Source organism: Myotis daubentonii, chromosome 10, assembly GCF_963259705.1.
Source record: "Myotis daubentonii chromosome 10, mMyoDau2.1, whole genome shotgun sequence".
Taxonomy (NCBI): Eukaryota; Metazoa; Chordata; class Mammalia; order Chiroptera; family Vespertilionidae; genus Myotis; species Myotis daubentonii.
The window spans coordinates 76,941,410-76,955,061 of record NC_081849.1 but is presented as its reverse complement, the minus strand read 5'-3'; the positions used below and the strand labels follow the sequence as shown (position 1 = coordinate 76,955,061).

Below are 13,652 nucleotides of genomic sequence, written 5' to 3'. Positions count from 1 at the left end.
TACTACAGAAGGCATTAATTACCCTCGTATAATGAAATTCTATCTGGTGGAAGAACAGCAGGAGTTCTTCCGAATAAGATGTGCACAGAGAACAAGAGCAGGGAGGACAATAACTGTTTTAAGAACTAGCAGGTATTCTTCTCAAAAGTCCTAAGAGGCCTTGTGAGAAGACATTATTTTTATTCAGAACCTTGATTCTAGACACATATTGGGCTTACAACATGGATAAATGGCTCCAATTATTCCAATAAAAAAGGACATAAAAAGAAAACTAGCTCGAAATCATAGTTTGAAGGGTGAATATCTATCTATAATCTAACTTACCACTTGATAATGTAATGACATGACTTTCAAATATGTGTGTCTAACAACCATGAATTGAGATTATACCTGGATATTGATAGTAGGTGTTATCTGATTCCTTGGTCTATACCTGGGTGTGGGTGATTGACAGTCTGAGTGACAGTTTAATTTGGAATGCACATACAATTCAGTTACTACGTTCTGGGCAGAAGATATTTTCTATACGTTGAATTCACTGACAACTATTTAAATGTTTAAGTACAAATATTTAATATCAAGACAGGATACATTTTTCTACAGTGGATACTCAAATTATAAGAAAAATGTTTTATTCTTCTATTTGTCATTATTTATACATTATTTAATACCTAGATAGTCATCTGCTATTCATTCAAAAACATGTTGCATTTACACTTGGCTCAAAATAAGGTATCAATTAAAGAACCGCTTTTCTACTCTTCTTGCAGATAGATACCTACACCTCAAAATGCATTGGTGGAAATCGATTTTCTGCTATGTATCATGAAATTAATTAGAGAAATACAGCATAAGTCAAACATTTACTCCCCTGTGGAGAATGAAGTTCGGTTTTATAATGGCCATCAGCAAAATCCATGGTTTAAATTACAGATTAACAAAGAGCTCATGAGCTCAAAATTAAGTTATTCTGTTTAAAATCAATCACTGAGACTGTCATTCTGCTTATTGCTTTGACTTCCTAACAAAGGTTTAAATGAGGACTTTATGTGCAAGTAGAGAATGTCAAGAGACCTGCTCTTTTTCAGACCTGCATGAGCTGGGGAGGCAAAACGTTTAGGCTATTCATCTAATTAGAAGGAGGAATGTATTTTTCCAAAAAAAAATCTTTACCAAAAAATCCCACAAATTCACAATTAATCTATTATCTGGAGGAAAAAAATGGTAATGAATGAAAGGTGGGATACATTTAAGAAGCACTAGATTCATTGATACCAGAGCCCAACGCTAGGCAGGAAATCTGGAATTTATTCTTCTTTTTAGTGCCAAGCACCAGAATTGGGAAGTAGGGTTCAGAAGGAGTATCGCCTTTGCTAGTGAAGTGCAGTCAGACGCTGTTTTTAAGAAAGAGCATTTTTCCTCTGTCATTCGGCTTCATGCTGGTTCACTACTCCAGTCCTGAGCAGCTCGGCGACAGTCCTGTCATCGTATCTGAGGGCCTCTTTCAGGATGCGCGTCGTGTGCTGCCCAAGCAGGGGAGGTGGCCTGGCCTCTGACATCTTGAACTTACTGTATCTCACAGCTGGGCCTGTCAAAAGAGGTGGGAAGCAGGAAGCCTGTTAATGACTAACCCTAGGAAATGTATTACCCAAGCAGCCCGGGGTGTTTCCAACGAATGCCAAGAATATCACTGCTCGTTACACCCTTGCAGATGCACCATCATTTTGGAAGGAAATGTATTTTTACATGTGGCTTTTCTTGACTCGATTTCATCCAATTGCACAGTCGTTATCGGATCTGCCTACCACTGTGCAGGGGACTGCATGTCCATGCCTGGTATGTGCTAAGCCTGTTCAGAAGCTGTAAGTCCTGTCACAGGAAATCTCAGGGGTAGGGTGCTCAACTGATTGGACACTCAGGGTCCAAGAGAACAACGACCAAGAGATATAGTGTCCTTCTGAAACTGAAAATCTGATCCCAGGTGAGGATAGCCCAAAGTTTTACTGTTCACTGCCAACTGTATAGTTCCAAGATTTAGTTCAACAAACAGCAAATCAGCTATACAGCAGCCAGACCCTGGTTGAACCCTTTTGATGGTATGCAAGCTCCATTGTTAGGGAGACTTCAGTTTGAATGTTACCTCTTTTTTTTAAATTTGTCTTTATTGTTGAAGGTATTATAGATTCTCCCCACCACACCCCTGCACTGACCCACCATCCCATTTCCACCCTCTCCACAGGTCTTTCCTGCACTATTATCTGTCCAAGGGCTATGCATATATGCGTATTAAATTTTTGGTTAATGTCTTTCCAACCTCCAATCCCCTTCCCTCTGAAATGTGTCAGACCATTGCATGCTTCAATGTCTCTGGATATTTTTTGTTTGTCAGTTTATTTTGTTCATTATAGTCCATATAAAAGTGAGATCATGTGACACTTGTCATTCTCTGACTGGCTTATTTTACTCAGCATAATAATCTCCAGGTTCCTCCATGCTGTCTCAAAGGATATGAGATCCTTCCTAGAGCCTTCTTTTTTACAGCTGCATAGTATTCCATTGTGTAAATGTAGTACAGCTTTTTTTTATCCACTCATCATTGATGGGCACTTGAGCTGTTTCCAGATCTTAGCTATTGTAAATAATGCTGCTATGAACATAGGGGTGCATATATTCTTTCTGATTGGTGTTTCAGGATTCTTAGGATGTGTTCCTAGAAGTGGGATCACTGAGTCAAATGGTAGTTCCACTTTTAATTTTTTGAGGAAACTCCACACTGTTTTCCATTGTGATTGTACCAGTCTGCATTCCCACCAGCGGTGTACTAGGGTTTTTTTTTTCCTCCACATCCTTGCCAGCACTTGCTGTTTATTGACTTATTAATGGTAGCCATTCTGGCAGGTTTGAGGTGGTACCTCATTGTTGTTTTAATTTGCATCTTTCTGATAACTAGTGACATTGAGCATTTTTTCATGTGATTTCTAGCAGAGCCATCTTTTTTTGTTTGTTTTTCCATATAATATATTTTTCTTTTTAAAAATTCTTTATTGTTAAGAGTATTACATGTCTCCTTTTTCCCCCATTGACTTCTCCCCAGCTGCCCTCCCCCCCGCCAGCACATGCCCTCTCCCCACACCACCCTCCCAGTCTGTGTCTATTGGTTATGCTCATATGCATGCATACAAGTCCTTTGGTTGATCTCTGACCCTCTCACCCCCGACCTTCCCTCATAGGTGGGACAGTCTTGCAATGCTTCAATGACTCTGGTTCTATTTTTGCTCATCAGTTTATGTTGTTCATCATATTCCACTAATGAGTGAAATTATGTGGTATTTATCTTTCTCTGACTGGCTTATTTCACTTAGCATAATGCTCTCCAGTTCCATCCATGCTGTTGCAAATGGTAAGAATTCCTTCTTTTTTACAGCAGCGTAGTATTCCATTGTGTAGATGAACCACAGTTTTCTAATCCACTCATCTGCTAAGTTTCATTTGGAAACTTAGGCTGTTTCCAAATCTTAGCTATTGTAAATTGTGCTGCTATGAACATAGGGGTGTATAGATCCTTTCTGATTGGTGTTTTTGTTTTCTTGGGAAATATTCCTAGAAGTGGGATCACTGGGTCAAATGGGAGTTCCATTTTTAATTTTTTGAGGAAACGCCATACTGTTTTCCACAGTGGCTGCACCAGTCTGCATTCCCACCAGCAGTTTAAGAGGGAGGGTTCCTTTTTCTCCGCAGTCTCTCCAGCACTTGTCATTCATTGATTTGTTGATGATAGTCATTTTAGCAGAGCCATCTTGAATAAATTAACTTCTCTGAGTCTCATGTTCCACAGCTCTAAATTGGGGATGGTGTTAACCACATAAACTTGACAACAGAAAGCACTAAGCAAATATTCCATAGGCCACAGTAATGCACAATATCCATTGGCTACTCTGATGGCAAAAGCTGCCACAGCATCAATCTTGAAGCTTGCAGTGCAAGGGGAAATGACATATCACCAGCTATTCGTTGAACACTAAGCCACTGTAAACAGGTAGCTCAAGCAATACTTGCACCCAACTGTTGGGAATAGATTATCCCATTCTTCATTTATGGCCACCAAAGCCCCAAAAGCTAAGGGTTTACTTAAAGTCACATGGCTAATATTATCAATGGTTCCAGGATGCAAATCCATGTGCATTTGAATTGTCTCCCATTGAACACCCTAGCAGTCTTAGCCTTAGCAGTCTCTTTTTACTCTCCACTCTTTCTTTGAAAAGATGAACTGACATTGGGGAACAGATTTTATCTTTCCTGCCTCATTAAGTGAAGTGGTATGAATGTTGGCTTTCCTTTATTAGCCTTCAGGAAAACAAACTAGTCACAAGAAGTCTGCAAAACAGTAATAAAATTTTCAGCCTCCTTTTGATTTGGAATCTCATTTTAAAAAAGTAAATCCAATGCATGTTTAGGTAACAGAATGTCAGTCAGGAAAGCAGCAAACGTGCTTTGAGCTCTTTGTAGAATTCCATTAATAAAAAGTATTGCTGTAGAAACCATTGCAATAGAGATAAAGGACAGAGACCATTAAGCCACACCTCTGTGTAACACATACCATCCACTACAGATAAATGGCAACTTTCAATTAATACCCAAAGTTTTCCTTCTCTGAAGCTCAGTGAAATCCATTTTTTTCTTCTCATATCTCTTTTTAAATGCCCCTGTGCATGACTGTTTTTCATGAGTTGGTTCCATTTCATTAAAGGAACATGCATTGGCAGGCACGGCATTCTACTCTCCTGATAAAACTGATAATCTGATGGTTTATGGATGTGATCCTTACTCATTTTTTCAGATTCAGTTCTATTTTGACATTAATTATCAACAGTTTTAATCTAAAACTTGTCTTTCAAAAGAAGAACCCCACTGATGTAGTACATGTCTGAAGTCAATGTGATGTCTCTTTTTCTTAAATGAATTACCTAAAATGAGACTTCCAACTGAAATGAGACTTCCCACTGAGATGAGACTTCCAAATGAATTACCTGAAATGAGACGTCCCTAATGCTGAGGTCTTAAGTAGTTTAGGCAGCCTTTTCTCTAATATCTAATATCTATACTAAATCTATTGCATCAAAAATGTTTAGTGTCCACAGGAAGCAAATTAAATGAATGAAAAATTAATCTCTATAACTCATAATTTTGGAGATAAATGCATTTCTTTAAAATAAATTCCATTCCATATTCTTGGCCTTAAACAAGAAAACTGCTATTGACTTAAGGGTAGACTTAGGATAGTTTTACATTGAAAAGAACTGTGGCCTATATGTCCCAAAGAAGAGGCAGAGAAAGAAACTCAGGTTCTCTTTGACTGAGTCATAGCCACTTAGGGGTAAACAAAGGTGAGGTGATTTTACTCTGCCTTAACAAAAGTGATCAGCCAGGCCAGTGTGGCTCAGTGGTTGAGTATCAACCCAGGAACCAAGAGGTCTTTGGTTCCATTCCAGGTCAGGGCACATGCCTGAGTGGTGGGCTTGTTTCCCATTGCGGGGCATGCAGGAGGTAGCCAATTGATGTGTCTCTCTCATCAATGTTTCAATCTATCTATCTCTTTCCCTCTCTGTCAAAAAATCAATAAAGACATATTTTAAAAAAGCAATCAAACTGAAAAACACTGAAATAAAGGCACAGCATAGCAATTTCCAGTACATCAACTGAAACCACAAGTGCTTCTGAGGGGCCTAGCTAATCTAATGAATGGTGGTTAAAGCCCTGGGTTTCCTTACACCCCTCACAAAAACAAAGGCAAATTATGGGATCCAAGATGGCAATGGAGTAGGTAGAAGTTACACTCATTTACTTCCAGAACAAAACCAGAATTACAACCAAAACATAGAAATGTTAACCAGAATAACCAACTGAAGGCTAGCTGACCAGAAGTCTTATAACCAAGAATTTACAGAAGATGCCATATAGAGACTAGTAAAAAGGATAGTGATGCAGGAAGGGCTGGCCCTGTACCCACATGTGGCTCAGGAACTCCCTGAGGAGTGTGAGGTCTTAACCCTACACCAGGCTCCCCAGCCCAGAACACCAGAGCTGGAAAGAGGGGCCTACATAACATAAGGCTTTAAAAATCAATGGGGATTATGTCTTTCTAGCGAGAGAAGGAAGTCTGCTAGAAACCCAGGCACCCTCTTAAAGGGCCACCACACAAAATCTTGTTTTCAGCCACTTACCCTGGGTTCTGGCAGAAGGAGGGTGGGTCAGCTCACAGAGAACTACAGTCTTGTGAGGAGAGATGGGGTTTGTGGCTCTGGGGAGAGAGCTGAAGGGATGGATAGCTGCCAGAGTCCTTGTGCTGAGTCCCTCTGCCATGCCACCAACAAATGCAATCTTTCTTGGGTCAAGCACTACCCTCTATACTATATCAGCCTTGGGGAATACATAGCCCCATCCTACCGACTCCCTGTCACCCTACCCTGCTGAGGCTGGACTCTCCAGGAGGTATGGAAAGAATATGGAATAGACTGAGTTGTGTGGTTCTAGAATGGTGCCATTTTTCCCTCACACACCAAATGGGTGAAGAGTCCTCCCTTCATATGTCCAAATCCTGGTCAGTTTGGGCCTGATAAACATTGCTGGCCTCCCCCCTGATGAGCCTTACACCTCCTTACACATTATACAAGAATAAAATAAACATGAGTTAAAGACTTAAATGAAAGACTAAAAACAATAAAACCCCTAGAAGAAAATGTAGTACTGTATCAGACATTTCTCGTAGTGTTATTTTTTTTCTAATATTAATCCTTTGGCAAGGGAAACAAAAGAAAAGCTAGCAAATGAACTACATTAAACTGAAAAGATTTTGCACAGCAGGAGAAACAATCAAAAAGTGAAAAGACAACCCACTGAATGGGAAAATATATTCACCTGTGATACAACTGACAAGGGGTTAATATCCAAAATGCAGAAAGAATTCAAACTACTCAGAACAAAAAACAACAACAACAAACAATCCAATGAAAAATTGAGGAAAGGACCTGAATAAACATGTCTCTAAAGAGGACATAAGGATGACGTATGAAAAGATGCTCAAGTTTAAGTCATCCGAGAAATGCAAAGTTAAACCATAATGAGATATCATCTTCCTCCTATCAGAATGGCTATCATCAATTAATCAACAAGCAAATGTTAGAATGTAGACAAAAGGGAATTCTCTGGGAATGCAGACTGGTGCAGCCACTGTGGAAAAGAGTATGGCGTTTTCTCAAAAAATTAAAAATGGAACCTGCATTTGACCCAGTGATCCCACTTCTAGGAATATATCCCAAGAAAACAGAAACACCAATCAGAAAGGATATATGCACCCCTATGTTCATAGCAGCACTATTTTCAATAGCTAAGATTTGGAAACAGCCTGTCTAACCTATAAGGGAAGGTGGGGAGTAAGGGGGTAAGAGATCAACCAAAGGACTTGTATGCATGCATATGAGCATAACCAATGGACACAGACAGTAGGGGTGTGAGGGCATGTGCTGGGGGATGGGGGTGGCTGGGAAGAGGTCAATGGGGAGAAAAGGAGACTTATGTAATACTTTAAACAAAAAAAGAATTTTAAAAAAGGGAACTCTCATTCACTGTTGGTGGGAATGCAGATTGGAGCAGCCTCCATGGAAAACAGTATGGAGTCTCCTCAAAAGATTAAAAATGAAGCTCCTATGACACAGCAATTCCACTTATGGGTATGTATCTGAAGAAACCCAAAACACATTCAGAAGAATATATGCATCCCCATGATTATTGCAGTGTTATTTATAATAGCCTAGATATGGAAGTAACCCAAGTACCCATCAATAGATGAGTGGATAAGAAAGTGCTGGTACACATATACAATGAATTATTACTCAACCATAAAAAAGAATGAAATCTTACCATTTGCAACAGCAAGAATGGACCTAGTGGGTATTATGCTAAGTCAGTCAGAGAATGACAAATACCATATGATTTCACTTATATGTGTAATCTAAAGAACAACATAAATGAACAAGCTAAACAGAATCAGACTCATAGATACAAAGAACAGATTGATGGTTGCCAAAGGGGAAGGGATTTGGGGGGTTGGGTTTAAAAGGTGAAGGGATTTAGAAATACAAGTTGGAAGTTACAAAATAGCCAAAGGGATGTAAAGTACATCATAGGAAACACAGTCAACAATATTATAGTAAGTGTGGATGGTGCCAGGTGAGTTCTGAAAATAGTAGGGGCAGCACTTTGTAAAGTATATGATTATCTAACCACTACTTGTATACACCTGAAACTAACACAAAATAATATTTAATGTAAACTGTAACTACATTTAAAAAAATTTTTTAAGGGAATTGGGTGACATGTTTTGAAGGCTACATCTACCTCTGAGGACTGTGTGTGAACTGCCTATGGTTCCCTCAGGGATGGTCTGTATGATTCTAAAACAATGCTAAGCTTTTTTATTTGACATCTGCACATGCCTATCAAGGAAGACTGAACTGATAAATTTCATGGAATCTAGAGTTCAACAGCTTGGGGCTGACAAAATACAAAGGTAGGTGAGGAAGTATCCTGTCTCAGTCTCCAAGTCATAGAGAATAACATTGGAAACCACTACTTGGTGAGTGTTTACTGTATGTTAGACCTGTGGCTGGGTTCTTTCCACACTGCTTCTTGATGAAAGGGTGGTGGGGGGGGGGGCAAGAGGGAATTATCTAAGTTTTAAACTGAATTGAGGGGTCTTAGAGTAGAACAGGCCAAGAACAGCTTTAGGTTTCATGTTCTGACCTGTCTGTTCTCTCTATCTTTCCAGATTACAGTTCTATTAGATATCTTATGCAATATTTATACATTACTATCTCACCTTTTCAAATTAATTTGTCATATGCCAGCTATTTCCTTGTAGGAAGTCATAAAATCGCAGCACCATCAATACATTTCATTTTCTCATGTTTCTGAGTTAGGCAATGCTCTCCAAAGCCCTCCACCCTCCCCACCCGAAAAGGAATGAGGCCTTTGCTGTATTTTCTTGCAGAAAGTTATCTGGTGTAAGCCACAGGGAGGACCCAGATCCTGATGTGCCAGAGAATTCCTCAGACTATCCCTGTAGTGTTTTCCATCTGTGGTTTGAGGCCCTGCAGTAACAAGACCCTATTTTGTCTCATCTCCTTTTAGAAACCTTCCATGATTCTTTTAGGCTGAAAAGGGAATCTACCCAATATATGCAAACATCCCACGCTGCACTAACTATATACAGAGTTCAAGCTACATTTTATAACCCAGACCAACTTAATAATGTAAACAGTTGCAGGAAACAGAGGTAGCCAAAAGCATGTGGGTAACCATAATGAATATTCAAGTAATGGGAATATAATATCACATCATCACGAGGGAAGGAACCTAAACAGTCCTTTTTTTCCAGAACTCTCTGCACGTCCCGTCTTGATGATGCATTTTGAAAGCAATGAAACAGTCTACTGCTCAACCTCACAACACACTGGCAAGTGATCAACACTAAGGGTTAAAATAATTAACATAGTTGGCCTGTCCTATCATAAGGGAAGCAAAAATAAATAATATTAAAGGTAATTGTGTGAGTCTTTTCATTTGTTGTTTCTTTTAATAGCAGATACGAGTGTCAACTTTTTAAAATATCAAGAATAGTTAAAAGCAAACATCTGTTTTATAATATGTAAAATGCTATATCAAACATTTTTATTTTGACTTCTTTAGATCATTACTCAGATACAGGCTGTAGATACCATTTGATCTTCAAGGCTTACTAGTGTAATAAGAAGCCAAACTTCATTTTGCTGAAAATAATGATGGCTTCAGTACCAAGTTATTTCACAATTTTCCCTCCAGTGTTTGAACTCATCATCATAACAATAACAATATTATTTATATGATGCCTCTCAGCCATAGCATCCAAGGCGCCAAATGGAGTCATACAGATAGAACACCTTAAACCCATTAGATATGAGATAAAACCATTTGAACTAGAATGAAATGGTGGGAAAAGGCTTTAGAGTTAAAAATGGCTTTGGACAACTTTCACAGAAGAGCTCAATCTATGGGACTGCTTAGGTTGTCAAGCATTCCAGAAACTCAAGGCAACATGTCCTGGGTGGGTACCACCAACCTAGATGGGTCACCCTCCCATCTCACCCAGAGTTCAGAGGCACCATTTATCATTCCTGATGTAACGAACTTTAACTCGCTATTTTGTGACTCGATAAAGAGTACCTCAAGTGCCACTACCTCTAAGGGAATAGTGCATTTTCAACTATGTCTATGATCGTATGGTAGTCATCAGTGTTGTCCATCAAATTTCCACTTTCCACCTTCTAAGCGCAGGATATTATGTTCTGACCCCTTTGATGTTGGATGAGGTCACGTGAGTGGCCAACAAATTGTAAATGGAAGGGATACGTATGCTACCTCTAGGCCAGAACACTCACTTGCTGATTGAAGATTCTCTGTTTTTCATGACAACTTGGCAGTGTGTGAGACGGTGACTGCTCCACCAGCCTGGGGCCCTTTAAACCCATGATGGACATGTAGTAGTATGAGCATGTAATATATTTGTATTGTTTAGAGCCAATGTTATTTGGGAATTACAGGGAAATTGATTATATGCCTCAATTTTAATTCAGAGACATATTTGCCTGAACCAGAAGAGGGACTCATTAATCTAGTCCCTCCGCATTCCTTTAAAAAGCATTCAGTTCAAATGTTCCAAATACTTTGAAACTCTCATTTTGTATGTAGCCAATTTTTACCAGTGGAATGATGAGAACAGCTATTATTTATTGAGTACTTGCATGTGTTAGGCATTTGGTAGAATGCTTTTCATATATTACCTTGTTTGATAGACTAAATGACTTTAAAATGTAGACTTATTATTGTACCATTGGATCGACAGGGAAAGTGGGGTTAAGTAACATTATCAAAATTACACAGCCAGTCAACTAAAAATTTCGTTAGAACTTAGGCTGGCTAACTACAAAGTGCATGCTCATTAACACTAGGATGTATTTCCTCCCTGCATAATGTGGAAGAAAATCTGTTCTCATATCAGTGGCTGAATAAATACCATTCTTTGGCAGATGGTATAAAACAGTACTGTATTATAAATACTTATATATTTTATGATTGCTACTCCATTGAGGCACTTATCTTTCATTTGAAAAAGAAACACGGCAACTTGCCCTTGATTTATCGATCTTGTTCCAACCCACTGAAATGTCATAGTAGATTATCCATTTCCTGCTGGAAAAATATATGGCCCATAAGGAAATGCTATTCATATTCATTAGCAAATACTCCATCTCCCCTCAAAGTGTGCTACCCGAACTTTCAGCTGAGGTCTCTGAAAAATGCCCGCTTGGAAGAAAATCTCCCCTGAATGCTCCTTCCCAACATTTGTATTTGCCTCTAATTATTTTTAACACTTCTGCAAACGCGAGGAAGGGTGAAGAAACACCTTGCTGACAATGTGTTCTTTGCCAAAATAATCAATTATCCTGCTTCTTTGCTTTCTAAAATTCAAATATTCAATACAAGTTCCTTGGGCACATTCCCAAGGTTTCGTTTGGTAGACTTCACCACGGAAAACAAAATTGGTTCAGCTGGAGCCTGTAGCCAGAACATTTTAAGCTTCATAGACCTTCAAAGTAGTGACCTTCTCTTCACCTCCTCTGCCTCTATGCTCGATTAAGGAAAATACCGGAAGAAGTTTCCATTCAAAGAAGCCAGATTGCATTTCGATTCAGTTTGGAGAGGAGGAACTGAACAGAGTTGAAGCAGGTGGTTATTTGTGGCTCTTACCTCAAATAGCTTTGAAAAGTTGTTCTGTAAACCTTTAAAGGTCTTTTGTAATTTAATAAATTTTTCCGCACTTCTTAATCGCTCTCTTAAAGGAATCAGCCTTATCTACCACCTTCTTTCCTTTCCCAAGAGTCTCTGAGGTCACAGAAATCACAATCACAACCCAATCAAATAGAGGATCAAGAAAGTTAGGTCCCGCCTTAACCGGTTTGGCTCAGTGGATAGAGTGTCGGCACGCAGACTGAAGGGTCCCAGGTTCGATTCTGGTCAAGGGCATGTACCTTGGCTGCGGGCACATCCCCAGTGGGGGGTGTGCAGGAGGCAGCTGATGGATGCTTCTCTCTCATCGATGTTTCTAACTCTATCCCTCTCCCTTCCTCTCTGTAAAAAATCAATAAAATATATTTTTAAAAAAAAAAAAAAAAGAAAATTAGGTCCCCAGACCTGCTGTTGAGAAAATGGGAATGTGCTATTTGTTACGAGAATTTATTGTAGTTTTTCCTTTCACTTTGCTTGCCTCTGTGCTCCAGATGGAAAGATTTTAGGAGAAAGTCCTTTCCCTCCATGTCCCTACTTCTGTGTTAGCATGTCCTAATCCTCAGCACTGCCTTTGATACCTTGCTACACCAGGAGTCCTATCTCTGAAATGTCTCTTACACATCCACACACTTCTGATCTTTTCTGCTACCTCCTTGGCCAAAGCACCCTGAAATAGGAGGAAAGCTTACTTAATTTTTTTCCTCATTTTTTCCCTCCAGCCAAACTGTATTATTCTCCTCTGGACCTGATGCTATGTGGCTCCTTGGACCCACCTAGAATACACCTCATTTTAGCAATCCCCAAGCTCACATTAAATTTCTGTTCAAGCTCACTTGATGTTGAGCCTTCCCTTTTTCTCACAGTTGAAAGGAGCGTCTCCCTTCTCTGTCCTATAACATTTGACTGGCATTTCCTTTTTGGTATTATCTCAATTTCTATTATTTTGCTTCTTGTGATTTTTTTTGAGACCAGAACTGATGTTTTGCTCATTTTGCATCTCCAAAAGTACCTATCACATGGTGAGTGTTTAATAAATAATTATTAAACAAAATGAATTAGGCATAAAGAAAACAAAAAACTAACTAGATGTCCAGAATTAGAAATATGTATGGAGAAGTTACATCTTGGAAATTAATGTATTTTGCATCAAGTTTCTAAAAGAAGTCATCTTTACTTTCCTCTTTCCCACCCCATATCCAACCCATCAGCAAATCCTGTTGACTCTACCTTCAAAATATTTGGGAATCCAACCACATTTTACAACAAGCCTGGTCTTAGCTACCATCATCTCTTGCTGGTGAGAGCCTCCTATCATGTGTCCCTTCTTACATGCTTCCTTCCAATATATTATTTAAAAAGTAGAAAAAAGTTATCTTCTAGAAACATAATTCATATCATGGCACTCTTCTGCTCACAATTCTGACAGTGGATTCCAAAATTCTACATAATCCACCAACCTTCCCTCTAACTGAGCTCTCCTCCTGCCTTTTCCTCTCTTACTCACTTTGTTCCAGCCCTGCTGGCCTTCTTGCTCTTCACCAGGTACACTCATCCTCAGGTTTTGCTCCAGCTCTTCTCTTTACTTGGAACTTTCTTCCATCTGATGTCTACACATATCGTTCCCACAAACACTTCAAGCCTTTGCTCAACAAGGTCTCTGTTCACTATCTACCGTATTTAACACTGCAACCTGCCATTCTGACACTGCCATTTCCAATCCCCCTTACTCTGCTCTACCTTCTCTTTCTTCCACATTGTTCCTGTATGTCTAC

At 39.3% G+C, this 13,652-nt stretch overlaps 1 protein-coding gene across 4 annotated transcripts in view; it reads right to left on the bottom strand.

Annotated features, from left to right (window-relative positions):
• Positions 1–1,288: 1,288 nt before the first annotated feature.
• Positions 1,289–13,652, bottom strand: part of SUGCT (succinyl-CoA:glutarate-CoA transferase) — a 576,570-nt gene continuing 564,206 nt past the window's right edge. For 3 of the 4 annotated variants that reach the window (XM_059655740.1, XM_059655742.1, XM_059655744.1), the window contains one exon: positions 1,289–1,588. In XM_059655740.1, coding sequence (XP_059511723.1) covers positions 1,425–1,588 — 164 coding nt within the window. In that variant the 3' untranslated portion in view covers positions 1,289–1,424. The remainder of the gene's footprint in view (positions 1,589–13,652) is intronic. The other variant, XM_059655741.1, reaches the window with a different exon arrangement.